This window comes from Rhamphochromis sp. 'chilingali' (assembly GCF_963969265.1).
Source record: "Rhamphochromis sp. 'chilingali' genome assembly, chromosome: 11".
In the NCBI taxonomy this organism is placed as follows: Eukaryota; Metazoa; Chordata; class Actinopteri; order Cichliformes; family Cichlidae; genus Rhamphochromis; species Rhamphochromis sp. 'chilingali'.
Window position 1 is genome coordinate 33825349 of NC_137938.1, and position 26014 is coordinate 33851362.

The following is a 26014-nucleotide window of genomic DNA, read 5'->3' on the forward strand; positions in this document are numbered from 1 at the left end:
AATGCATTAAAATGTTGTGCTTTCTGGGAATTTCAGACTATTCAGACAACTCTGTTAGGCCTACACTGGCAGCCGACTCCAGACTTCAACTACCAGATTAATATAACAAAAGTCTTTCGCCAGCACCAAGCACTATGACAGAAACTATGAAAGAAACCAAAAAATAGTTTTGGTACTCATGCCTGCAATTATTTGCTGGGAAAAATCATTAAATTTGAAAAGTCCTCCTGGCCTCATGGTTGACAAAGTGGCCTTAAAATAAGATTATAATATTTTATGTCTTTATTTTCCAGTCAACTGTAAAAATAACTTTAAAAGGGCCATAAACCACACTCATTTAGACAGATATTATTGGGGCAAGTAATTGTGCATCTCCACTTAAATGCAGTATTTTGACTCAACTTTTCCAAACATTAAAGACTCTTTCACCACCTAATATTGCACGTGCAAGCAAAATGTAACACTGCAGAGGCTTAATACTGAGTTATGATGCATCAGTTAAAAAACGTCAGCTACTAATTTCCTTCTTATGCTGACTTCTCTGCCTGTAGTGATTTTTTTCCTCCATTGTATCCCCTATGGCTTAGAAGATGACTACAAAGAGTCCAAAATTCCAGTGTAAATGGGATTGTGACGTAATCACAGTTGTTACAACAAATGCAGTGACCACATACAAAGCTGTCTTTGACATCCAACAACAGAAAAAGAGCTAAAGCCTGAGCTTCAAACTCACAAGAGTAACTTGTACATATGTCAAAATCTTTTGAAAAGTTGCCCATGTTTCATCTGAATAGTTAACTGTAACAGCATATACAACAGAACATTAGAAAATGATGCAAATATTTCCTAAATCAAATAATGATTTATTGCAGAATTGATTTCTAAAGTTCAGGGAGTTACTTTGGGCACCTCCTTGTTTCCAGAGAAAACCGTGTAATACATTTTTAAAAGAAAAATGTCCAGAGAGACATCAATTACAACACCCAGAGTTAATTTTGGCAGAAAATCTCCAATCACTAGGCTTAAAGGTTGATTAAATGCACGCCAGCATTGCGTAAAGGTTAAAGATTACTGTTGAAAAGAGTTAGGTTGAGTCAACCCCCGCAGGCCTACAGCCAAGGTAGGATTTTCTGAACACCGTGTACCTGTGTGGCTTTGTCTTTCATACAAGAAGGGTAGGGTCCATGGGAGTCCCGAGGCCACTGGCCAGTGAGGTATGGCCCTGTGATGGCGTCCAAGGAAGAAGCCCGTCGAATGGCACTTGAATTCCTCACCTGTAATTTGGATCTTTCTGCTGTAAAGTTAGAAAGAACAAAGAAACAGAATTAGACACACACGCATGCACGCTGGCATCAGTGCATGTCATGATGTGCAATACTGCCAGACACCCTGAGGTATCTTTTGACTCTTCCTTGCTGAGTGTGTTAATAAGTTTCAACTGAAATGCTAACATTTTAGTGTAACAAATCACTTACTGCACAAATGCAACCAGGAACATGAAGCCATATTTTGAATGACAAACCAAACCCAGTAGTTACATTTTTATCTAGAAATAAAGGAGCATGTAAATCGACGTCAGTTATAATCAAAACATACTGCTTTGATTATAAAAAAAAGCAAAAACAACAACAACAAGAAATGTAATAAAACATGGCTTCAACTAACCAAATGAGTTTGTGTACCAATATCTTCTAGTTTTGAAAGTATGGACAGTATGATGTGTTACAGCAGAGCAAAGAGAAGGCTTGCGACCTGAGGCAAATGTAAATGGCTGAGCAGCAGTATCTGATATTATGAGAATAACCTGCTATGAGCTGGAGCAGTTAAGCACACGCCACCCACATAAGAACTCATAAACAACCACAATGCACATCAATACTGCCTGCATTCACTCTGCATTCCTGCAGTGCCACGCAGTTAAAAACAAAAAAAAAATCATGTAAAGGTATAAGCTCGAATGTGCTTAGAGACTGCATTACATTTATTAGCCTCAATTATACTTGTAGTAATTTCTAAAAAAAGCAAGTGTACATTCTTTCTTTCATTCCCATATCAAAGGCAGGGTAAAGTAACAGAACGATGAGCAGGAAATATGCTTGTTTACTTTATTCCTTGCCTGAGCAGGCTAGGGCAAGGGCCTTTCCAACAGACACACAGACTAAACTATCTCCATGAGGCACCTCTCTCCTACTAGAACTACACAGCCATTCATTGTTGCTCTTTGTTCGCAGAATACACAGGCCTACACACCCAAAGGTATTGCCTAAGTAAGCTTACTGGGCTACAGTAAAAATTCCCTGAAGCATTCTAGACAAAGGAAGCAGGCTAAATTTCTATCAATATTTATATAGTCCAAGCCAGTGCTCTCAAAACTGGGATTGTAGTTATTTTCCATCATTTCCCCACTTGCCAGACTAGAATAATCTCCCGATGAGAAAAAAGAAACAGTATGAAAGAAGCCAAGACATCAAAGAAGTCTATCTGCTGATTTTTTCATGGGTAAAGTAAGTGTATGTCAAATTAAAGAATTATTTTCAGGTTGAACTTCCCTTCGCAGTTCAGACAGCAAGCTGTGATGAAGTCTTTGCATTTCCAGGATGGTGAATTATTAGCTGTAAGGCAAATGTGATAACAAACATGTAGTTCTCTTTTGCAAAGTATAGGAGAACTGTTCGCCCCAGGTTTGCACAGGGATGCGCGAGACTGGTTGAAGAGAAACTTTGGTTAATTTAGCGTGATCTACAATTCTACTCCTTTTGCGTGACAATTGGCAGGTTTTCTAGGTCATATGATAGCAAATTGAATGCGTTTGGGTTTTAGACAAAACAAAAGACAACTCAAGACCTTCTCAGGCAAGTGCATTTTAAGAATAAATCACTAAGTTTTCCTATTGGTACCAGGCTTAAAAAGAGAGACTGTTTCTTAGACATGGTTTAAGCCTAATCCTAGTTTAGAAACCCTTGTAATTGGACACTTAGGCTTAATCCAAGTTAATATGGCAAATCTACTGAAAGTGCCAACATGTATCAAAAGTGAAAATGCACTGACTTTACCATAATTTTTAAACTGACATCAATTAATTCAAAGTATTTAGTTGAGTTTGAAAAGCAAAATGCGCTCCGATTTTTCCTTTTTCCTTTTCTAAATCACGTTGAGGCACCAGCTAAAATCTTATTCTCAACTTGCATGTTGATAACAAGGATAATGGATAACCTTGTACTGGACATAAGGACATAAGCATAGGGGGATTTTTATTTTGTTTGTTTTTAAGACATAAGATACAACCAGTTAATTAGTTAATGCAGTGTTGCTCAATTATGGCAAAAATAATCCCAAATACTTGGCAAATATAAAGTATCTATATGCTGCAATAGCAGCACCTTTATGTAAAAATACACATTTAGCTAACAAATGTCTTTCAGACAGAAGATTTATTTTAAATGCACAGTAGAATTGATTTACCTGCCTGATTAAAGCAAACTGCTTTATGTTAAAAATAAACAAAAAAATAAATATAAAGCACCCTGGTGGAGAGTAAATCTGAGATTTCAGGGCGCAACAAAAAGTAAAGCGTAGGGTGCTGGAAGGCAAGACGACATCGTCAATATTCACAAGATACCAGAGATTTAGTTTCAACCATAATGAGAGGGGAAAAAAGCAAATAAAAATAATCACTTAACTGCACAGCCCTAAGCTAATATATATCTCCAACAACCCTACATGTGTAGAAACAGTTATAAAAGGATAAATGGAATTAAAGAAGTCTTTAAAACACTAAAAATGAGAACTAAGCTAATGGTGGGCTAATGTATCCATTGCTGTGTGTAAACAAAGTAATGCTCTTCTGTATGTACAGTTCAGCATGGGGGTGGGCAATAAAACGAAAAGATAATTATGACAAAAAACTTTTCTTCAGTGAAAATTTGAGATACAGTAAATATCATTTGTTTGTATTCTTTAACACTTGAAGGTTTTGAATGGTCAGAGTTAAGGTTTTAGTTTATTATATACACTGTATTTAAAATGCAGCAGCATGGAGATCTACAGTACATTTATCATGTTCAGCTTCACACATTTTCCCTTAGGAGTAAAAAATGTATTATTTATTTATTTATTTTTTTAAAGTGATTTGATATCTTTATATATCCACTGACGGGGAAAAAAATTTGCGATAAAATTTTTTTCCCCCATATCACCCAGTCCTAATTCAACGTCCTGTTCCAAAAACATCACGGCTGTGATGATTTCATGTTCTGATTGTACTGTGGAAGCAAAAATTGTATAATTGTGTGCTAGAAATTCTCAAAGTGACGTGACATTTAAGACATTGATCGGATGGCGGTGCAATCCTGAATAATAAAAACAAAAAAACAAAAAACAAAAAAAACAACAACCCGCTGGATCAGGTGACAACGTTTCAGTCCAGCTAGCAGGGAAACTAATATATAATGGAGGACATTAAAAGCAAAGTGGCAGCAGTTTGGCTAAAAGGGCATTGGCCCAGTGTATTATTTTTGGAGAAGCCTAGTTACATTTATGATAACAGAACGTGTTGCTGTCTGGTCCATATCTGGTACTTATGTGTGAAGTTATGCACAAAAAGAAGAAATTAGCATGACTATATATGACAGCAGTATGCAGTAGATGCTTATTTAAATGAAACTTCTGCAAATACAGATTTTTTCAGTTTTACTAAATAACGTAAATTTATATTGTTAAATATATGCATCACATTGTACTTTACAAAGCTAGAAAATATTTAACACAATATTTTAGATGAACCTTATGTTATCCTACATAAAAGAATGTTTCTCACTGTGAGGAAGAGAGGGGAACCAGAGGTTATTAATTTAACACCAGTATCTGATCATTACAAAAGCCAAGGTATCGATATCTATATCTTACCTTAAAAAGGGGGCGGGTCTGACAATTTTGAAATTTAGCATTTGAGCATGCACTGCCATTTCACACAATGTAAATGAATAGATGATAAAATTAAGTGTGATTGACATCAGAGTTTGTAACTGTGTGTGTCTTTGCAGGCTGAGAAATTGCTTGTTAGCACAAAAAAAAAAAAAAAAACAGTAAAATAAATTCAGATACATTAATATAATATAAACATTATTCACATCTGAGTCCAGTGGGTATATTTCACAACAAGCTAGTATGAACAGGTTTGAATGCATCTCAGTGAATGAGGAACATATGTGCTAACAAATCCCCCATTTATGTGTGTGGACTTAAGAATGAGCAACCTTTAGATCAAAGTTGAGGGTAAACTTCCAGGTGCTTCAAAATGTCACATGCATAGAGATGAAAGTACAGGAAACAGTGCAGTTGTGCTACAGTCCACCGATTCAGACCACATTCATTTTCACATTTGGTCCTACTCTGCAGTTTGAATAGCTGACAATGAAGCAGGGCCATTTCAGCACAGCTGGCACTTTGACTTTCATTGTGGGGACAGTGTGGTAAAAGATGATGTCATGTTGGTGAACCTAAAAGGTCATAAGGTGAAATATAATACTCTTAACTCTGTCCACCATCATCAGGCTAAGATCTAAAAATCATGTGAACCAAAGTCCATCACCACACCCGTGGCACTGTAAGCCACTTTGGACGGAGTTTTCCACCAAATGGCAAGCATTATGTCTATGAGTGGGTTCAAAGTACTACAGTGTATGAGAAATTATACACTGCACAGACTATTGCTGTAGTCAAATCACACTGAGCTGCAGCAACGAAAGATAAAGTGAACAATTTTTGCTCATATTGAGGGCTTTTCCTGGCTTAAAAGGGGCCTTTGCATGGGGATGACTGTACGTGAACGCCTGACTGGTCTGCAAAGCAAAAAGTCTGTTACTTAACGTAGCAGAAGTCTATGCATTTTGCACTTGGACATTGGATAAACAAAAAACGTATTTTAGGTTTGAGTAAACTACCAAAAAGCATGTTAAGATTTTGTATACATGCAAAAATTTTGATATATTAACAAAACAACAACAACAACAAAATAACAGCACAGTAGATCTTGTGTTTGTAAATCGAGTTTTGCAGTCAGAGGTAAGCTTGTGTCAGAACGTGACAGTTCTGCAGTAGCATCTCTTTATTAACCACGTAGAAAACTCAATTTAGTGCCACATGGCATCCACATTTACCCCAAGTATTCCTGACCAATAAATGCACTGTACTGGAAAACACCCACAAACATGTTTTCAGGTGTCTTTAAAGAATTACTTTCTGAAATGTGAAACTATAAGCAAAAGTGAAAGACAAACTTAACCCAATCTCTTAAAATATTTCTTTTTTAATTAAAGTTCCATTTTCAAAAACAGATGACTGGGCTGTCTTATTGAGTTTACTGTGATTAGAATTTGCTGATCAGTGGAAATAAATATCACCTTCACATGGACACTATTTTACACTTTTTTTTTTTCAAGAAAAAAAAAAATCATCTCTAGGAAACACTTTCTATACATTTTATATAGTAAGGCTGGCATTACCACAAAAATAATAATGATGCACTTTATTTCATAAAAACAAACAAAAACAAAAAACTGGAGTTCAAACCCATTCAGAGGGCAAACTGGACTCACTGGTGGACAGGGTCTGGCCTAGGCTGCATGCCCGACACCATGTTTTTACACTGTAGATCAATTTCTATTGATATTTTATGTAACAGGGCTAAGAACTGGCTTAAGGTTAAGGACATAAAGTGCAGCTCTAGAAGACGTGAGCTGTGAAAAAGAAATCCGACTATAAACTGCCAAAGCTTCAACACACCGACCCTGCCTTGTATAAGCGAGCAGTCAGGGAACAAAATCTAGACTTTCGGGATCACTGCAGACTACATGTAAATATTGTATACAATCTTGCTGTTTTAAATGGGGGGGGGGGGGGGGGGGATCTCAATAATGCGAACAACAATTATTAACCCTTGGCCCATACTTTTCATGGACAACACTAATAACTGTATTTTTCAAATTAAATTACACCACTGACCAGGATGCCGGGTAATGCTAGCTAACAATCTGCTGGGAGGGAGTCTGTTGTTGCTTTGGGGATCCGTGAACACAGATGGACGCTGAAGAAACAACAGCAACAAGACTAATTTTGCATCATTTCTGGTCATGCTGCCTCTGTGCCAGACTTGCCCTGGAGGTGAGGTTTAGGTTGCCCCACCCACCCACAATTACAGTGAACCAGGTAGGACAAAGACAAGAGTACTCAAGACTGACAGTTGTTTTGCATGACGTCCATACAATTTGTGTCACCAAAAATTGTAATTTGTCCAAATGGATTTTATCATGAAGCTGAACTTCTTAGTGCTTATGTGGGAAAGTTCAGCTAGATGTTAACTGTGACATGACCCATTAATCCGTGAATTTCTCTAGTTCTCTAGTGTTGAGTGTTTTCACCTTCGTTATCCTGGTGAAAATAGTCAGGGGGTGCATATGACTGTGACACTACTCGCACAAAGCCTCGTCAACACAAGTTACTATCCAGTGAGGAAATCCTGGATAATCCTCTGACACTTAAACAAAATTTGCTTAAAAAAAACCAAAAAAAAAAAAAAAAAAAACCACCTTAATGCTTGATTCATTGTGATCTGAAACAGGTGGCTGAGCCCATAAACTCATCAGGAAAGTATTTACTGGGGTCAGGAAGGAGAGAGGTTTTTCCATAGACATTTATAGAAGCGCAAGTCTATTTGGAACCACAGTTATTGCCCCCTGGAGGTCGTTAAAAGAATGCAGATATATCTATGGTCAGTGTAAAATACTGCATTGGTGAAGCATTTCTAACGTAACAGGGAAATTCTGCATACTTGTCACTAATGAGGTAGGTCACACAACTTCAACATTAATGCACAACTCTGCTAGCTCACCAGAGCTACTTCACAAGGAATGTGCTACTGTGCTCAGAGCTCATAGCCCTTTTTACTCTTCAAGTGTAACTCATCAGATCATTCTCTAGGCAGAACATTAGACTACAGAGAGGCGGCTATATCAGAGCCAAAATTTGTTTTACACATTTTAAAAAAAAAATAAGTACACCAGTAATTGGGGTAAAAAGAAAAAAAGCTGCATATGGTACCTGACAATCAGCCAATGCCCGGAAGAAACTTTGCCTGACACAAAAAATGATTTGACTTATGAATAATGGGCTGATTAACTTCATTCATTTCAATCTGTCTGCTTGACAGTTTACAATCATAAATGTCTGTGTTTTACTTACTTTTGTAAGTGAAATAAAAGTGACAGGCATCTTTGTGTCATATCTTTATTTTAATGATCAATAACTTATTCTGGCAATCTTATCGGTTATTTGTTTCAGTTGTTTTTCCACCTTTAAATTGATCTATATGCCACATTTTTCACTTCCGGGAACCATGAGACCACTTGCTGATGTGGCCCATAGTACTTGTCATCTGACGCCTCACAGGCGTGTTTGTACTGTGGGGTCACATCCGTGAACGAGGGTCAAGCCTCTATCATCATCACCACTGACATGGAACACTAGTCTAGGTTAGAGGTTGACTCTCTCAGAGGACCGAGGTATGCATGGCATGCCAACAGAGCAGGGGATCAACACCAGCTCAGGTGAAATTCACCATGCTTGGTAAAGCTGCCCACTCAGTTGTTATTGAAGAGACTTAGTTTCCTGCCTTGCATGCTACACTAGTCAAGGCTGGAGGTCATCTCATTCAAAGAACTGAGGAATGTGAAACACGTCACAAACATTAAATTCCACACACTACTCCATAATAACTATCGTGCTGCATTGAGAAAAGAGGGCACCCATTTAGTTAAAGGTAAGAGGGAAAATCTATTAGAATTTGACAAATGGAAGGAACACTGCCCCAGCTGCTGAGGCAGGAGTAGTCACTTAGGTTAACCAAAGCAGAATGAGCCTGTTTTGCCTCAATATACAGGAAAAGCAGGCCTTTCTTATCACAGAGTGTTTCAAACACTAGCTTGACAGAGCGTGGTTAGGAGTGTTTTTTCTACAAAAATACGGGGGCTACAGAAAAAGTAGTATTCTTTCAGCAAAAAAGAAAAAGTGCACTGCTGGCCTGTGAAAGCATACTGCTACAGAAAACCGGCCACAGGGTCAATATTTGGCAGGAGAAGCAGCCAGTTAAATAAGGTTTAGTCAGTGAAGCACTGGGTGCTGCCTAAACTCTCATATGCTCCTTCACTGCATCTCCATATCTCTTCCAAAGATCAACTGGGCATGACATGAAACAACATAAGGCCAGGCTCTGCTATCCATGTGCAAGGCAGCATGGTGAGGTTTAGCATATGTTCAGTGTACATGCATCTATGTATGGAGTGAGAGTCAGTCTAAGCAACACCTGACCATTTCTCTCGCGTGGCTTCTCCTGGGAGTGACGTGGCCGCTGTTATAACTAAAATCAGGTCTTTCTGCCAATTCTCTCCTTTCAAAAGAGCAAATAAAGTAAAGGAGCCAGTATTTCACTCGAGCCTCTTTATGACTGCATAACTGCACTTAAAGATAGGCTTAATGCATAAAACCTCCTTCAAAGCAAGTGCCAGCCTGACTCCAGACTTACTTGTTACCCACCCCAAAAAAATAATATGCGATCACATTTTAGCACATTTAATGGCATGACTATACACCACACAGTGACAACATAAGTTAGGCTATCAAGACAAGTCATCCTGAATCAAACGCACGTGGTGAGCATTTGTTGACCCAGCACAGACAAAGTTGCTGAAAATCTTGTTTTTACCTCTGGAAACTGGAGAGTCTGGGGGGCAAGACGACTCCTTATTTTCGGGGGACAGTCTTTGCTTAGCATTTGCACTTCCTGAACTGAGTGTCGGACTGGAGGGGGGGCTGGAGCCCCGGCTGTGGCTCGTGGCTCCTCCGCACAGGGTCTGTGGCCGCGTGGGACTGCTCTGACCCGCACGAAGGAGCTGGTAGGGCACAGTGGCACGGATGGGGTGCAAACGGCAGCTGTTGTTGTTGAAGGAGCCGGGGGAGCCCGCATTGCTGCGTCTGACCCTCGGCTGCTGAAGCGAGTTGCTGGGGGCTGACATCCTCAAAGTGACTGTAATTCTTATCGCAGTGGGGGAAAAAAACACGTACTGCCAAAGTTGCTGTTTTTCTGCAGAAGGAGATGGTGGTGGGGAGAATGGGATGGGGTGGGGGCGGTAAGAGAAACATTAGCTTGTTAGCAAAAAACAAAACAAAAAAACAAAAACGTTAGCTTCCTTTAAAAAAATCAGCTCATTCGTTCGAAGAAAAAAGTAGGTCAAAGACGTATTATTACGGGATAAACTTACCTGTTAGATACTAACAAATGCCGTCGTAAGCTGCAAACACAACATGGGCAACTTTAAAAGTTGTTTTGTAATACTTCTCATTACGTTTAATTCGTGTTTTCCAGCTCTCTCTGCGTCTTCCCCATCCTGTCCACTCACTCTAAATGACAGTTCTTTCTACCAGACTACTGGCTGCTGCCTGTGGGCGGAACACAACGCTCAATTCCGAGCGTATGATTGGACAATGGGGGTGTACAGTAACGACGCTGATTGGTCCAAATTTATGTATTGGCTATATTCTCAGCCAATTATATCTGTAAATATTTTATCGGTACATTATTATTATTATTATTTTAATTACATGAAGAGCATATAGCTCCAAAATAAATATTAAAACTTTGAACGAATAAAAACTTGTAAAATGACTTCATGACATTATTCATTATTTTGTCAGCTTCAGATGTAATTTCACACTGAGGTGAATGGCTTTTCCTGCAGGCACCCTCTGCACCTCTTTACAGGCAGTGTAAACTTAGTCATCAATTTCAGCTCCACAGGAAATTTGGACCACCTCAAAGTCTATATTTATTAGCTGTTGTCCCTATATGACTCACTTAGCTCCTTATTTTATTGTATTTAGATTGTTTTGCAATCTAGATTTTTTTTTTTGTTCTACTTTCTATTTAACTGGCAATATGAGAAGATATTTCGATACATTTTGTCACATTGTATTGCTTTATTGAGCTACTTCACATCATTTAGTTTGTCACACCCAACCAGTTTATCTTAGCCTCATTTAGTGCACCGCCCACTAATCCAGAACCACCTTGCTTTGAGGAAACAGTGCTAAACACTGCAGCACCATAACTGTTAATCTCATTTATCAAGCGGTTTCCCTTTTGCAGAGGACTGGAAAGTTTATATCTATATTTGATTTTAAAAAACATATATATTTATACGAATCAACTCTGAGCGGCCTTGACCTTGTTTCACCTACTTTCCTTGTCTCTGTTAATGATACTGTGCATAAGTGACTTGAGAGCTTGCTTATGTGACTTGACTCAGGTCAAATTCCTTTTATGCTTAAAGATATTTGGCAAATGAATGTGTGTGGTGAGACGGTTGGTCATCTGTTCCTTTTCCAATGGCAGAATCTCACTCTCAAACTTCAGGCCAGCTCCAGATGACAAAACATCTTTATTCCACGACAACTGGCCAAACTACATTTGTTATGTTTAGAAACATAAAAGTGAAAGTTCCAGAAAAGCAGCCAACTTGGAGTGGAATTATTTGTGTGCAAGCTCTTGTTTAGAAAATCGGGATGCTCAAAATCTATTGTTTTTTTTCTTTCTCACCATCTTCCTGAATGCACAGATTCTGTGGGAGTTCCCATGGGAGAATAATGAGTGACTCAATGAACAGAAAGAGTGAGCATGTGACAGAAAACCCACGCTAACTGCGTCTATGAAACATAATAATGTAAAAATAAGCCTTATAAGGTTATGGAAAAACACCCCCATTCAGCAGTGCTCTAATTTGTCAGTCAGAATTTATTTCAAAGGGAAAACACAAGAAACAGTGAAAGGATGAAATTCCAGCCAATCTGTTTTCGGGATGCTACACGACTTGCCAATTTGTCAGCTCCACTCCAAAACAGTTCACAAAAGGGCACGCAGACTTATAAACCTCCCACACTGAGAAAAAGATTCTGGTGAAAGCAGCATACAGTAGTTCCTGTGCCCCCCTCCCATCACCATCACCACCTCCTCCTCCTCACTCCATGACTAAGTGATTTAGCCAGCTCTAGTGCAGACCGCCTCTCACTTACAATGCCTCCTTGGGTTAGTGACTGTGCGGGGAGGGTGGCAGAGAAAGAGAGAAAGCCCATTTACAATGTGGTTTACACACAGCCGCTCCCCCCACCACAGACAGCGCCCATCCTTGGATTGATGTGTGGTATGCATAGTTTTTGGGTGCAATTTGGACACCAGAGGGAGAGAGAAAGAAAGAGAGGGCAAGTGTGTGTGCACAGGGTGCAGGAGGGGGTGTGCAAGGCTCGGGCTCTGTTCGCTCGCCCTCTCTTTGAGTCAATAGTGTTCCGGCAGCTGAGGTTCTTTATGAGGGGAACAATCTGGAGGGTCTTGTCAGAGTGCCGAGCAGCTGCTGTTTTCTGGGGCGCTTCTTTCATAGACCACAGGCCTGGAGTGGGCTGGTGAATAAAGACGCACCCTCCCCACACTCTCCGCCTCACCCATCACCACTCCTACTTTCTCCAATTCCTCATCCTCCCCTAGCCACCCCACCCGCACTGCCCCTGCCCTCCACAATGCCAGATGCAGAGTGGCAAAGAGGAACATGAAGAGAGCAAGAAGACTGTTATTGTGTGCTAAACTCCCCACCGTCACCCGGGGTACCGTCCTTTACCCCGAACAATGCTTTGATGAGGTATGTGAATATCCTTTGTAACACAGACGTTATACAGTACAGCGTATTAAAACAAGAGCCAACAAATGTAGCTCAGACATATTGGCACCTGTGATTACATCTTTACATTCTGATGTGTGAGTGGAAAACTTCTTTTTTTTTGTAAGAGATCACTATAAATCACAAGATTCCTGATTCAGGCTAAACTGGAAGAGGCTGAATGCAACAGAGCCTCTTGTGTTTGATTTTCATTAGCAGAACATCGAGTGTGCATTCGCTCCCTTTCGGTCATTGATTCAATTAGTCAGATCAGTCACACACACTGCCTCCCTTCTTAATACAGGGCTCAGTTACAATGTTACATTCACTAGACTATATAACTTAACATCATTTCATTCTATTCAATTCAAGCAGCCCGTTTAGAAAAGGACATCGCTGCCACCGTCGCCCCATTGTTGGCTGCCGATTGCAGAGGTGAACCTGCTGGTGTTTGGCCTCAGTTCCTGACAGGCGTCTCCTGTTTAGCTGCTGTCTGAAGGCACAAGATTCCCTGTAGTGTCCAGCTGCATGCATTTACACGTACACGCTGACACTGGGCACTCTGTGTGGTCTCTGTAACACACATATGAAGGTCGGTTAAAACAAAACATGCAGGTAAGTGTACAAAAGCTAGTGTAGAGTTTGCACAGCTCTCTCAGCTCAGAGAAAACAAAAGAGCACAGCATGTCTGTCTCTCTGGATTTTTGATAATGAAACTGTGGTTTGGAGTATGTGGAACAAATTCCTGTAATTTTACTTTTAAATGTAATTTTAAATAAAGCAGTGAAAACACTGAAACTGGTATTACATTTGTAGTAGGAGATAACAGCAGGCAACTTTTTGAGGAAAACTAGAAAAAGCTGTGAAACATGCATTAGGCACGAAAATGAGAACAGGTTGTGGTGCAGGAGGCATAAATACACAAAGGACCAGAAGAAGAACATATTAGGTGTATGAGGTACACATTTACCCTTACAGTTAAGTAACAGTTAAAAAAAATTAAGTTCAGAACAAAAACTTTGCTTTCCATAATAATCACTACACTGCAGACACTCAGCCTACAGGTTCCAACATGGTAGTGCAACAATGCTACGCCAGAGCTAATTTCAGTGACCAGTAACTTCTGTCCTAGTCTTCGTCAATGACCATTTTCTTCTGACAAAAAAAAAAAAACAACTAAAAAAAACAAAAAAAACAAGGCGACAACTAAATAATAATTTTTAAAAAACTAATGCACGAGGGAGCAGGCTCAAAAAATTGTGGTAATGTAAGCTGCTCTTGTTCGTATTTGCGCTGTTGTTCGTCCTCCAGGTTAGCTCCCCTGGCAGAGAAGACAGAAATCACAATATGCACAGACTTGGCTTCACTCAAATACAAAAACACAGTTAAAAACAATGAAAAGCTAACAGAACTGTTGTTTGTGCTTCTGTATGTTAGCCTTGTTTTCGTTGCTTCGTTTGGGGTTTTTTTTGCTTCTTCCTCTTCATGGTGAAATCTGCCATTGTTCCCTTTCTTGTTAAAGCCAAATTTTAACCACACAGCATTCTACCTATTCATAGTGTCTGAGCAACTTCTGCCTTCAGTAAATTCCAGCAATCTTTTACACCACACAGCCGAAGAGCTATACAAAGGGAACAAAGACTAAAATAAAATTTGGTTTCCAGTGTAATGCGAGATTTATTTTTAAATTATTTTGCTCACACCGAGTATCTATTAGAGCTGTTAAAAAGTGAACTGATTAGCTCAGAAGTTAGTAGGTTCAGGCATCAGACTGACTTTCTGGAACAGCCATCCCCTTCAGATCATCTGCCTCAATAACTGCATTTAAATCTTGACTGAAGCCAAATTTATTCTAATGTCGGTCTACGTCTAAGTTATTAACTGTGTCTTTTGTTGATTCTTTGTCTGCCCCCTTGTAATCTGTAATACCATTTTCTAAGTTGTTTCTAGGATGACTTCCTTTTTTTTTTTTTTTTAAATCACATGCTGTGCACCACTTTGGTCAATGCCTGTTTTGTAAATCTGTTACATAAATAAATTGACCCGACTTGCTTAAGTGCTGCATATCTTTCAGCATTCATTTAATTTTTCTACCTCTTTTTTTGGCTATGATTGATTTTGTAAAAGTACTTCATATGACACAATGCAAAACTTCTTAGCAAACTTTAAGAGAGACTGTTCAGAGGTTATTTATTGTTTATGTTAAAGAAATAAAAACATGAACTTCAGCAGCAGATGCGTCTGAAGAGTTTCTGAGCACATGCATCCCTCCTACCTGAACCAGCTGAGCATGTGGCCAGCATGGCCACCATGTCGACAGTTGTGACACCAGGTAAACCAGTTATTAAACTGAGCCAGTTTGTTCTCCCTTGTCAGGTCCACTTTTTCATCTGATTTACCAGTTCCTGCAAAAAAACAAAAAAGAAATAAAATATCAGTAAAGTTATAATGTTATCCTATTATGAGCAATAAGGAGAAAAGGCTTGACACTAAATGTCCAGGTGCTACCTGTGCTTAAATGCAGATCAAAGTCCACACATTAACTCAGGTAAATGCTCAGTTAAGTGTTACAGCCACTTAAGCTGCTCCAAGATGTGTGCCTGTTACTGGAAATATCAGCTGAGCATCTGTCCACATAGTCCAGTTTACCTTGGCAATTGGAAACAGGTGTGCCCATGTTCATGAGGCAGAGGGCACAGCGTGGCAGCGGTTTCCTGCAGCCAGGGCAACTTGTGACTTTTGACTTGGTGGGTGAGCCGCTGACACCATATTGGCTGAAGCCGCGGCCTTGGTGAGGTATTGTGGAGCAGCTGTAGGAGATGGACTTCCCACAGAAGTTGCAGCTCACAAACACCTGCCAAAGAACAAACACAAAGGTCGGCTGATAAGACCCGGTGAACATGAAGGTAAAACCAACAGCCGCATGCAGACCAGCTGTCTGGATTTTATTTTTAAGGAAGAGTGAGATAAGTACTTGATAATACAGCAATAATTCCAACAGGCGTAAGAGTGATTATTGGAATTTCAGCAATGCAATGAAGCACTGCCAAGATTTAGCTTAGATGTAATCACATGTTAAAAAACCCTTTAATACCAGAATCTATTGAAAAAAACATTAATTACTTAAAAAAAAATATCAACCAATGTGGAGTATGCATAGTATCAGGAACAGATTTCTCCAATACAAAAGGAGAAACAGACTATACTGACTATACCACCAGGTTTTATGACAAGAAACAGAGGAGAGCTGTGGGTGTTATGAGCTTGGTACAAACTCTACTTGTAGTGTAATAAACAGCACAACCGTCCTACTTTCATATAAGGGTAGTTGTACGTAATACAGTAAGAAACAAGAACAAACACAGAAACAAGACAGACTGCTTTGAGCGTGCAGGTGCTGGATCACGTCACGTGATTTTATGACAGGACACTTTAACACTGTTTTACTGAGAGAATAAAAACGTATCAAATTTCACCTCTAACGTTTTTTTAACTAAACAACAACAACAACAACAACTGTACGGTGATGAAATATGTCAATGCTGGTACTAATATCAAATTTATAAAAACTGGCATTTCATGGGTTGACAATAGCTTTAACCCACTTCATCTTTCAAATCTTCCTGAAACAAAGCAAAGCGACTGAGTCGATTCTTTGGGATGACACTATAGTGCCAAAAAAAGACTGTAACCATCCTCCAATCGGGGGATGTACAACTTGTCCTGTCCCTCCATGGTTGAAGTCTGTAAAGTCCAAACAGCAAAATGCAGAAGTGACAGAATCGACTGTTCCTGTAATGGCTGTGGTTGCTCTAAAATCAAGTACTAGTTCTATCTTAAAATGTACAAAAAAGCCAGGAAAGCCTGGTTTTTACAGATAGTTTTACCTTAACAACAACTGTAAAGTGGGTGTTTTACTAGTCTGTTAGCACGAATTTCAAGACTTCAAAATACACAAGTCCAAAACCACGAATCAGGTCAATGTGGCTACTTCCATCATTCATATACAGTCTATGTTAAACTGTTATCATTTTCAGATAATATAATGTCACCACGGAATCAGTCAATAACTTGATTTTGTGATGAACCACTATACCACATTCTTTCCCTTCACATCTCAATGCACAGTTGGAGATGGCACTCCCTCTCTGGTTCTTGCCGTTTTTAGCATATTTCAAACCTATGCATTGAGCGGTTGGAATCTGAGATGTGGGTGAAGTTACACTATATCGATTTCAGCATTAAATCACCTGGGCTAGTGGTTTGGAGCTGGGGTCCAGCTTGCCTCTGTGGATATCAAACTCAGCTCGTTTGTGCCAGAATCTCCAAGCGTCCAGCAGGTTGCGGTAGTTTTCAATCCAACACTGGACTCGAGGGTCTTTCAGCACTTCGCCCGGAGAACCCTGTAGAGAGAGATTATTTAGGCTTGTAAGACATTTCAACTTCAGCGGGGGTTCTGCTTGGGAAGGCAGCCATGCCCTTTCTTCTCATCTCTACTAGTTAAATATGTATGTGAGGTACGACATTTCTGTAGCTGTAGGCAGCTTTTGTCTTTTCACAAGCAGGTTAGAACAAGAAAATAAAATGAAGAAAACCCAGAGAGCTGTTTTACAGCATGAAAGGTTACAAACCTGTTCAGCCACTTTGATGTCTCTAGTGTTACTGTACCAGAAACAAGTGCACAGCAGCAAGCAGCTCCACCGAGGCTGTTACTTGTATTGTTACAGTAGGTGTTAGCTGTGAACTTTCACAAACAAAGAGGCAAGTTTTAGCATGTGCACTGATCTTTCAAAGTGTATGGTCAGACAGACAGCTCCTTTCTCTTTATTTGATGCACTCTAGTGTTTGTTTAATTATGAGAGTAGTTCACAACAGCCAGAATGAGAAAATTAGAATGAGGGCAGCATAGTTTTTAGACACAGTGGCAGCTTTCACATATGCACTGCAGGGACAGGGTTGCACTCGAGAATGCAAAAGTCCGATCATATCAGACTATCTGATGTGTGGTTATATTTCAGGGCATTCACCACTGCCTCCTTTGTGCTACTCAGCTTCCATAACTAAACCACATGTAGTACTTATGACACATGTAGTACTTATGCAAAAAACATCCAATTCTGGATGTTTTTGCATTCATATTAGTGTTTCTCAAACAAACTCTGTGAGAGCAAACCATCCAAGTATGATGCAAGAAATTAACACCATCTATCATTAATTTACTAAACATGCTCGTATTTTGAAAGTTCAGTCACTGCCAACCATCTTGCTCTGAAATATCCTCCTTCCAGCTGGTGGGCCACTCTGACCAGGCCAGCAGGTGGAGAGCTGGTTGACATACACCGACATAAAGCTAACTTGACAGCAGAACAGAATAAGAACTAACATCGCCAACTGCAGTCCAAAAAGGTGGAACTGAATTTTTTGACACAAAATAGTTAAAAATTAAAATATGCAAAATGCAAAAGAAAGAGAATAAATTGTGAGAATAAATTTCCGTACAACAATCAGAGCGCAAATCTGCGCCAAAAGCTATTTGCTCAGTCTGACGTACTTGTGTGTACTGGTTTATTTTGCTTTGTGTATCTGTGTGTGTGTATTATTTGTCTGGCTGACAGAGCTACTGTTCATCTTGACAAAGAAACTTATACAATAGAGGCTCATTCTCAAATCTCATGTGCCCTCTCCATTCTAAGCAGGTTTGTGTGAATGAGTGTAAAAATAAGCAGTTCTGTGTAATTTGTCTCTGTACCTTCAGCATGCAGAAGCTGGCAGTCTGGACATCACCAGTTCGGTCCACATAGCTCTCCATAAGATCCACGCCATCTTTAGTTAGTCCGGTGAGCAAAATGCCCTCCAGGTTGCCCGCCTCCTTCATCTCAAGGGTTAGTCTGTCTATGTATCGTGGCAGCTGCAGCAGAGATCCAAAGTTAGCAAACAGCGATATATTCAGACTATATCTGCTGCTGAAAGCTTCACTCTGCAGTTACCTGTGCATCATTGAGAAACATACAGGCAAAGGCCACTCGGTCTCTCACAGCCACGCTGCTCTCATACTGAAACACAAACAAAGAATCATATCTTCCCTTTTAATATCTGTCTCTCTGTCACTATTTGGAGGGGGTGAAGCTTCAGTATAGTGGATACTTTTTACATTAAAGAGTCAAAGTCTTCCTACTGAAACTGGCACAGAAAACTGTGTTTGTGACCCTGTTCTGACCCACAGTGCTGCGAGAAACAAATCATCTGTGACAAATAATCAATTCTCAAAGCAAAGATGGCAAGAAACAAAGTCAAAGTGACTGCATAAATCCTCTTATCACTTTCTGCCAGGAAAAGGTCTACAGACATAAATAACAGTGAGAGGAGCCAGAGGCCAGAATCTGAGCAGCTGCAGGAGGAAAAAAGCAGAAACCAACACTGTGTTCTGGGCACAGACTCCTTTTTCATAGAGGTGTTTTATGACGGAAACGTAAAACATATCTTTTCCTGTGCACCTGAGGATTTTCCCACTAAACACCACTGGAGTATTACCCGAGTATTCATCACTGCATTAAGAATGCCTGACTGCTTTTATGAAGTGGGAACAAAAGGGCCACTGTTGAGAAAAGTGTGCTTAGAAAAAAAAAAAGTTTTTTTTTCTAGCGTTCAAATGTTCGTGATATTAAAGAGATCCAATACCAGCACGCCATCGTAGGCTCCAGGCTCACTGGTGAGAAAGGCAAACATGATGCAGAGGTAGGGGTTCTTCAGCTGCAGCCTCAGAGAGCTGCACATCTCTCTCCACAGGGACGACTTTTCGTCAGTGTAGCCTGACAGAGCCATGGCAACCACATTCAGGTTCAGGTCACCTGTGAGTAATATGAAGTGAAAGAAGCAGATTTATTTACAGTCTGTAGTCTTCACTGTAAGAGCAGCACATCTGAAAAAGAGGATGAAGCTATTTTCACAAATGAAGCCAGATTAATGTTGGAAAAAACATGTCAGAATATTTTCCACAGTTGTCCTTTCGCACATGTAGCACCCAGCAGGAAGTAATCTGCTTCGGACACATCCTCACTACTGGAAATGTTCGGCTCAGTTTAGGGGTAGAGCTTGCAGAAAGCAGAACACTTGACACCCACTCATTGGACACAAATGGACAAAACATTGGGAAGCTGGCAGGTTAGGTCCATTTAAACTCTGCTCTTACTGCAGTGGGCATTTTAGTTGTCATACATGAGGTAATATGTAAAAGTGCTCACGGCTGCAGTGCATGTGTGAAAAAGGTTATGGCAGCTGTTCAAGGTGATGTTTTATTGCTTGGAGGGGGGGAAAAGTGTCCTACTTTTCTTTTTTTTTTAAGGTTAACCTATCCAAAACCAGCTCCATATCCCTTTTGTTATACCGTGGGCTTTAGTTCAAATTTAAACTGCAATTTCTTGCTAAAGAAAAGAACTTTTAATGACTTTGCCTCCCAACGTAAGACCTATCATAAACCCTAACAGAAGTCTCTATACAACACAGTTTTTATTACATATTATTACCTCTAGATATATGACCGGGTGAGGCTCGGAAAATACCTAACTGAACTACTCTGGTATAACAAAATGTTGGTTTAAGGTTGTACATTGGAATCAATACATTGTAAGTTAGAGCTGCAACGTTGAAAGTCCTGAGATGGCTCTGTTGACACATCTTATCTAATGAATCACCCTGTCAGTCTTACTCAGGAAGCACTCATTAGTGCACACAACAGAAAAGCGTTTGACCTACATTGGTGTAATTTTTTTCCTCAGTTAAGGCGTGTGTAAACAGCAGCCTTCTCTCTCCATTTTCATTAAACTTGTGTAAAAAAACGTGTTTCCTGCTGTTACATTAATGAAATTCCCCTTTTTTCAAAGACTTCATTTCATTTTTCAAGAGTTTGCTTGATGTCGAACACAATTTTCATCAATAACTGCTTGTTCAAATTAAACAAGCCAACATGGAAGTAATAGAAAAGCTGTGATTAGGATTTTATCATTGTTTTCTTACATTTTAAAGGCCAAACAATTACAATTACATATACTTGATACATGTACAGTTATGTAGTCTGTCTAAAGTATCTCCCCTTATTAAATTACTTTCTCTCGCCTTCCTCTCATCCCTAAAAGCTCACCTTTCTCTGCCATGGCTCCCTTGTTGAGGATCTGGATTGCCCGCCGGATGTCCAGGTTGAACAGAGCGACAGCAGCCGCCCGCTCCCACTCGTGTTCCTGTTCCAGTGATCGCAGGAAGTTCTCCACATCTGTGTCAGTCCCCCTGCTGATCCAGCCACAGAGCCGCAAGGCAAGGCAGCGCTCCTCGCTGTGGTACCGCGGCACATCTGTCTGCCGGTCCGAGCCACTCCAACACCTGCGGCTTTCGGTTGTCCCTTTGGGACCACAAACACAGGAAGTCAGTTTTTCAGTGTATGAAATTTCAAATAAACACAGTTACTGTGAAGTGTCCTGTGGCACAGACAATCAGTTGGTTATTTGTTTTACCTGAGGTTGTCTTGACAATGTTCTTAATCCCAGAATAAACCACAGACTGTACGTTCCCCTGAAGTTTTAGCTCCATATCCTCCGCACACTGTTTCATATGTGATACTTGCATAGGAAACAGTAACAGTGTGCAGTCCATGCAACATAATACAGGCACATAACAAGGCATCTACAACATTAATCATTAATTATTTTTGTCCTTTGAACAAGGACAAAAATAAATAATGTGTTAATATTTTTACTATGGTTATAAATCGTTTTCATTCATTCATTTTTTTCCTAGTTATTCAAGCCTTGCCTAGAGTGACATTATGTCCCACCAGGGGGCGCTGCCCCACATTTTAATCTATCACCATCTGAGGATGTTCAGAAGCATTCAATGTATTTATTTAACCTCCTAGGACCTGGCGTCCACATATGTGGACATCACATTTTGGGTTATTTAGACCAAAATGCTCAATTTTGCTCTACAAGGGCCCGATATCCACTTACGAGGACATTATACTGCTACTGTTCTATCAAAACTTTAAAGGAATATCCTCATATGTGGAACTCATTTTTCTTAGAAACAAAAATTAGGTTAAAAAAAAAAAAAAAGAAAATCTGGTAATTCTTTGTTTTTACATTCATCAGGTCCCAATCAGCCCAAATATCAAAGAGAAATTAAAAATGCATGCCGTGGCAGAGTTCAGGTCTTAAGAGGTTAAATGCAACCAAAAATGATTCAAAACCTAATTAATCAGTGAATCAACATTAATAACTCAATTTGGAAGTAATTTTACAATCCTTTTTGACTTTACTTGCCAAATGTTCGATAAGAAGATTGAAAGCTCTCGAAAGGTGTTATTATGCCCATTATAGGCTTTATATGATAACCTTTTTAAACATTGAATTCTTTACTCAACTAAATTAAAAGGTTACATTTTGATGTAATAATAATAATAATAATACAAATCTCTACTCTATATAGTCTTTAGAGGAGAAACCTTCAGATGAGGAGAACCATCATCAGAGCAATGAAGCACTTCACTGCTGCTTTGTAAAGTAATAAAAATAACCTGCCCTGCATACAGTTTCAACAGGTGGCTGACTGTTTATCTCTGCCATTAAACAGATTATCAATAAGCCATCATGCAGCTATTTCCATCATTTTATCACCTGAAAGGATATAGAACAGATCATGCCATAAAGACTTAAGTTGGGGATCCTTCCCACCCGCCAGCAAATGGTTCCTCCACACCTGGACGGTATCTTGTCCGTACCTGGACTGAGCCCTTTCCCTCATTTTAGTAGCAATGTCTTTCTCGATCAAACTCTCCACTCCCTCAGCTGAATCCTCAACACACTCGTACAAGTGTCTGCCACACGCCCACATGAGAGAAGTTGTGGAGCTCCATGCCAGTGAGATACGTTCAAACACCGTGAAGTCAGTCATGACACGGTTGGTTGCTGACACCACCACCATGCGGTTCTGGGAGGACTGGTGCCAAGCAAAGCTGCCAATCTGACTTTCACAGGGCTGCACACTGCGCTCAATGATGGTGGGCTCCGTCTCATCACCTATGGGCGTGGGAGTGTGCTGCATGTCGTACAGGCGGATAATGTTGCTGTCACGTGTCAGCGTGGCCAGTAGGCCAGTACGGGTTGGACACCATGCCACCTGAGAACAAAATGCAGAATTTTATCAGCTATAATAAGAAGACTTCTACTGAATAAGCATGCCCTGACTGAGCTTATATAAACCTTTTTAATGCATCTTAATCTTGTTTTTGATATCATTTATTCCCTCTTTTTTCATTTAAATGAAACAGGACTTGGTGATAAAAAAAAAAAAAAGTAAAGAGTTTAAAATTATGTGAGCATTTCATCACTCTGTCTTTGAACATTTAGGCCAGGGGTGTCCAATCCAAGCCTCGATGGCCAGTGTCCTGTAGGTTTTAGATGTGTCCTTGATCCAACACAGCTGATTCAAATGGCTAAATTACCACCTCAACATGTCTTGAAGCTCTCCAGAGGCCTGGTTATGAACTAATCATTTGATTCAGGTGTCTTGACCCAGGGTGATATCTAAAACCTGAAGGACACTGGGGCTTGAGGCCTGGAGTTAGACACGCCTGATTGAGGCAATCTAAAATTGACAGGTTACAAACAAGCTGACATCTTATTTTCTCATAGAACCAGTGGTTCTCAGAATGTGGGGCATTGAGCAACTGCAGGAGAGGCATGGAATGACCAGAGGTTATTCCCTGAAAAATCAATCTGTGCCTCCCACTTGACCCTGCCAGAATCAGCTAACTGGTACAACAATTTTAGTATATGTAATGCAGCCACACAGAATAGTACCTTAATAGTAAGAAAATATTTTGCCAAGTTACAAACAAAAAAATTTCCAGCATCTTTGACCCTCATAACTTCATGAGAAAATGAGATAACCACATGAAAATTTCAGAGATAAAAATAAACAAACTGTGTGTTTTTTTTAACTGCAATTGAATCAACTTTAAACCCACTCATTGTCATGATTTTAGTTCCTTAAGTATTTTCAAATTCCGGGTTGTAAAATATGATCATGTCACATCATTTTTGACACAGGAGTCACAGCCAGATAAGAAGCCATATGTCATATGCTATCACTTGTTTTTAAACCAGCCACTTGTCATGCTGACCTTTATTTCACTGAAACTGAACTTGCAAACTTTGCGATGTTAATAAATGCAGAAGGCTGAACATTTACATGGCCAATACACAAAGCTAGTATATTAGTGCATCCTTATTACTGTGGCCTTTAGTTCGTTTTCTAACAAACACCATCCTACCTTTGTGAGTGGCTTGGGCTGCTCCGTCAGTGTGAGCACAGGCTTTTCAAATTTCCTCAGATCCCAAATGGCCACCTGCCCCTCAAAGAAAGAGGCCACGCGGTCATGGAAGTGCGGGTCAACTGTCACACCTTGGATGGCTTTTGTGTTTACAAACGTTTTCTGACTTGTGTTTCTCAGGTCAAATATTGCCAGGTTCCTGTGCATGCCTGCCAGCAATAGCTTTGGGTCACGGAGCAGCCAGCAAAGCGAGAGGCAAGCATCATTCTGGCCTAACTCATACAATGGCTTGGTCACCACTGTGCTAGAGTCCAAATCGACAGATGAAAGGCGAATCTTCTCAGCTGCTACACTGGTCTCTGGGGACAACTTACTGCTGATGTCCCATATGAGGACAGAGAAATCTGCTCTGTGCTTGTCTAACCCAGCAGCCAACAAGTTGCTGTCCACGGGATTCCAAGCTAAAGTGTTGCACTGGCGGGCGTGTTTGGGCACAAACTCTTTCCCCACCAGCTCTTTGCATGCAGAGTTGTGGCTCTGGCCCAAGCTGGTAAGCACAACTCTGCCGTTGGCTTGGCCAACGGCAAGTAAACACTCCGGCTCGTGCTTGGGGTACCAGGCCACACATTTCATATAAGGGGTGTCCGAGTTGATGGCCAGTAATGTAGCAGCAGTTTCCTCGGAGAGTGGTAGGGTGCCAGCCTTGGCTTCTGTGCTGCCCACAGGTCCGATCCGGTACAGTCCCAGTTCGGAGTCGCAGATGACGTAGCGGTCCGGGTGGTGGGGGGACCACAGGATGTCGGGTTTGGAACCGCTCATGATTCAGACGCTAGTAGATTTTCAGGGAAGTTTAACCTCTCCAGCCTGAAAATACGGCAGATTATCACACAAATGAGCAAATGAACAAAGGTCAGAGACTGCGCAGAAATATTAGGCAACCCCCGAGTGCAGTGGTCGCAAGGTGGACAACAGACAGCTCTGAGAAATCTTTTTAACATGTTAAAGTAATGATACACTGAACCAAACCGTCAACATAACCTGAGCTCTGTGTGGAAGTGTAGCACAGTTGGTTTGAATTTAACGCCCAGCATGTTAAAAAGTTGCCGTGGGCAGTTATAGTACTACTTTTAAGTTTGTTGACATGCTAGCTAAACTAAGCTAATGCTAACAGGTAAAGGGAGAGCAAGCGCGTGACCGTTTCGCTCGCGCCAGTTTAACCAGCACTCGAAAACATCTGTTTGAGCACTTCGAGAAGAGGTTTTACTTACATAAACACAACAAAGACGATTTATAGGAATGCACGAGATACAGCTTGAAATACACATGGCAACCTGGAGCCAAAGCGGATGTTGTGTGTTACACCAAAACACGTCCGTGTTATTAGCAACGTCAGCTACTTCATGTTCCGCTAAAGATGTGGTTTACCAGCAGAGGGTGCTAAGTGAATAAAAAAGAAAGAGAAAAGACGTCAACGAAATCAGACAGTTTTATATAAGGAATTAGGCTATTTCAGATAATCACTATTTAAGTTAATTAATTTATTAAATATATTTAAACAATACGAGTTGAGTTGTCGGACTGACAATGTTATTGAAATGAGGTCGATTTCTGCGCTGTACAAGAGTATCATACGACCACAATTCATCTGCTTTTCACATTAGTGGGGGAGAGTGGAAAAGGCAAGAGAACGAAATTCATTTGGGATTTTTTTTGCACAACAAGATATTTTCCTTAGTAACCAACCCATGATAGCCAGAAAACTGACTAGTCTGTTAAGAAAAAAAAGATGCCAAGAAAAAAATACTTTAAGATTATTTTATCTCTGCAAACTAATGTAGTTTGCTTTATTTTATGTTGGCAGTGGTTTTTAGATGCATTATTTATGGGTTGGAGTGATGACTATTGCAAATGCTATTTATCTCTAAAATCTAAATGATTT

The 26014-nt window shown here is 40.1% G+C and overlaps 2 protein-coding genes across 3 annotated transcripts in view; both read right to left on the bottom strand.

Moving 5' to 3' along the window:
• The window catches only part of glcci1b (glucocorticoid induced 1b), a 28408-nt gene extending 17945 nt beyond the window's left edge, over positions 1 to 10463 (bottom strand). For both annotated transcript variants that reach the window (XM_080896098.1, XM_080896097.1), the window contains exons 1-3: positions 10314 to 10463; positions 9758 to 10135; positions 1146 to 1294 (exon numbers count right to left, since the gene is read on the bottom strand). In XM_080896098.1, the coding sequence (XP_080752224.1) occupies positions 1146 to 1294; positions 9758 to 10067 (459 nt within the window). In that variant the 5' untranslated portion in view covers positions 10068 to 10135; positions 10314 to 10463. The remainder of the gene's footprint in view (positions 1 to 1145; positions 1295 to 9757; positions 10136 to 10313) is intronic.
• A 1359-nt stretch (positions 10464 to 11822) lies between these two features.
• mios (missing oocyte, meiosis regulator, homolog) lies at positions 11823 to 25467 on the bottom strand. Its single transcript, XM_080896352.1, has 12 exons — positions 25344 to 25467; positions 24076 to 24939; positions 22426 to 22919; positions 21260 to 21354; positions 20893 to 21147; positions 19434 to 19603; positions 18743 to 18808; positions 18505 to 18663; positions 17006 to 17158; positions 15405 to 15609; positions 15031 to 15160; positions 11823 to 13328 (listed from the first exon to the last, which is right to left on the bottom strand). The coding sequence occupies exons 2-12, from the start codon at positions 24892 to 24894 to the stop codon at positions 13238 to 13240; spliced, it is 2637 nt and encodes an 878-aa protein (XP_080752478.1). The 5' UTR covers positions 24895 to 24939; positions 25344 to 25467; the 3' UTR covers positions 11823 to 13237.
• Positions 25468 to 26014: the final 547 nt, after the last annotated feature.

What these genes read in the sequence shown, in the direction of transcription:
- mios (XM_080896352.1), bottom strand. Translation starts at nt 24,894, where the DNA reads ATGAGCGGTTCCAAACCCGACATCCTGTGGTCCCCCCACCACCCGGAC. An exon ending in AGCCCAAGCCACTCACAAAG is followed by an intron (nt 22,920 to 24,075) that starts GTAGGATGGTGT and finishes TTTTGTTCTCAG; the next exon opens with GTGGCATGGTGTCCAACCCG. An exon ending in ACCTGTTTCCAATTGCCAAG is followed by an intron (nt 15,161 to 15,404) that starts GTAAACTGGACT and finishes GTTTTTTTGCAG; the next exon opens with GAACTGGTAAATCAGATGAA.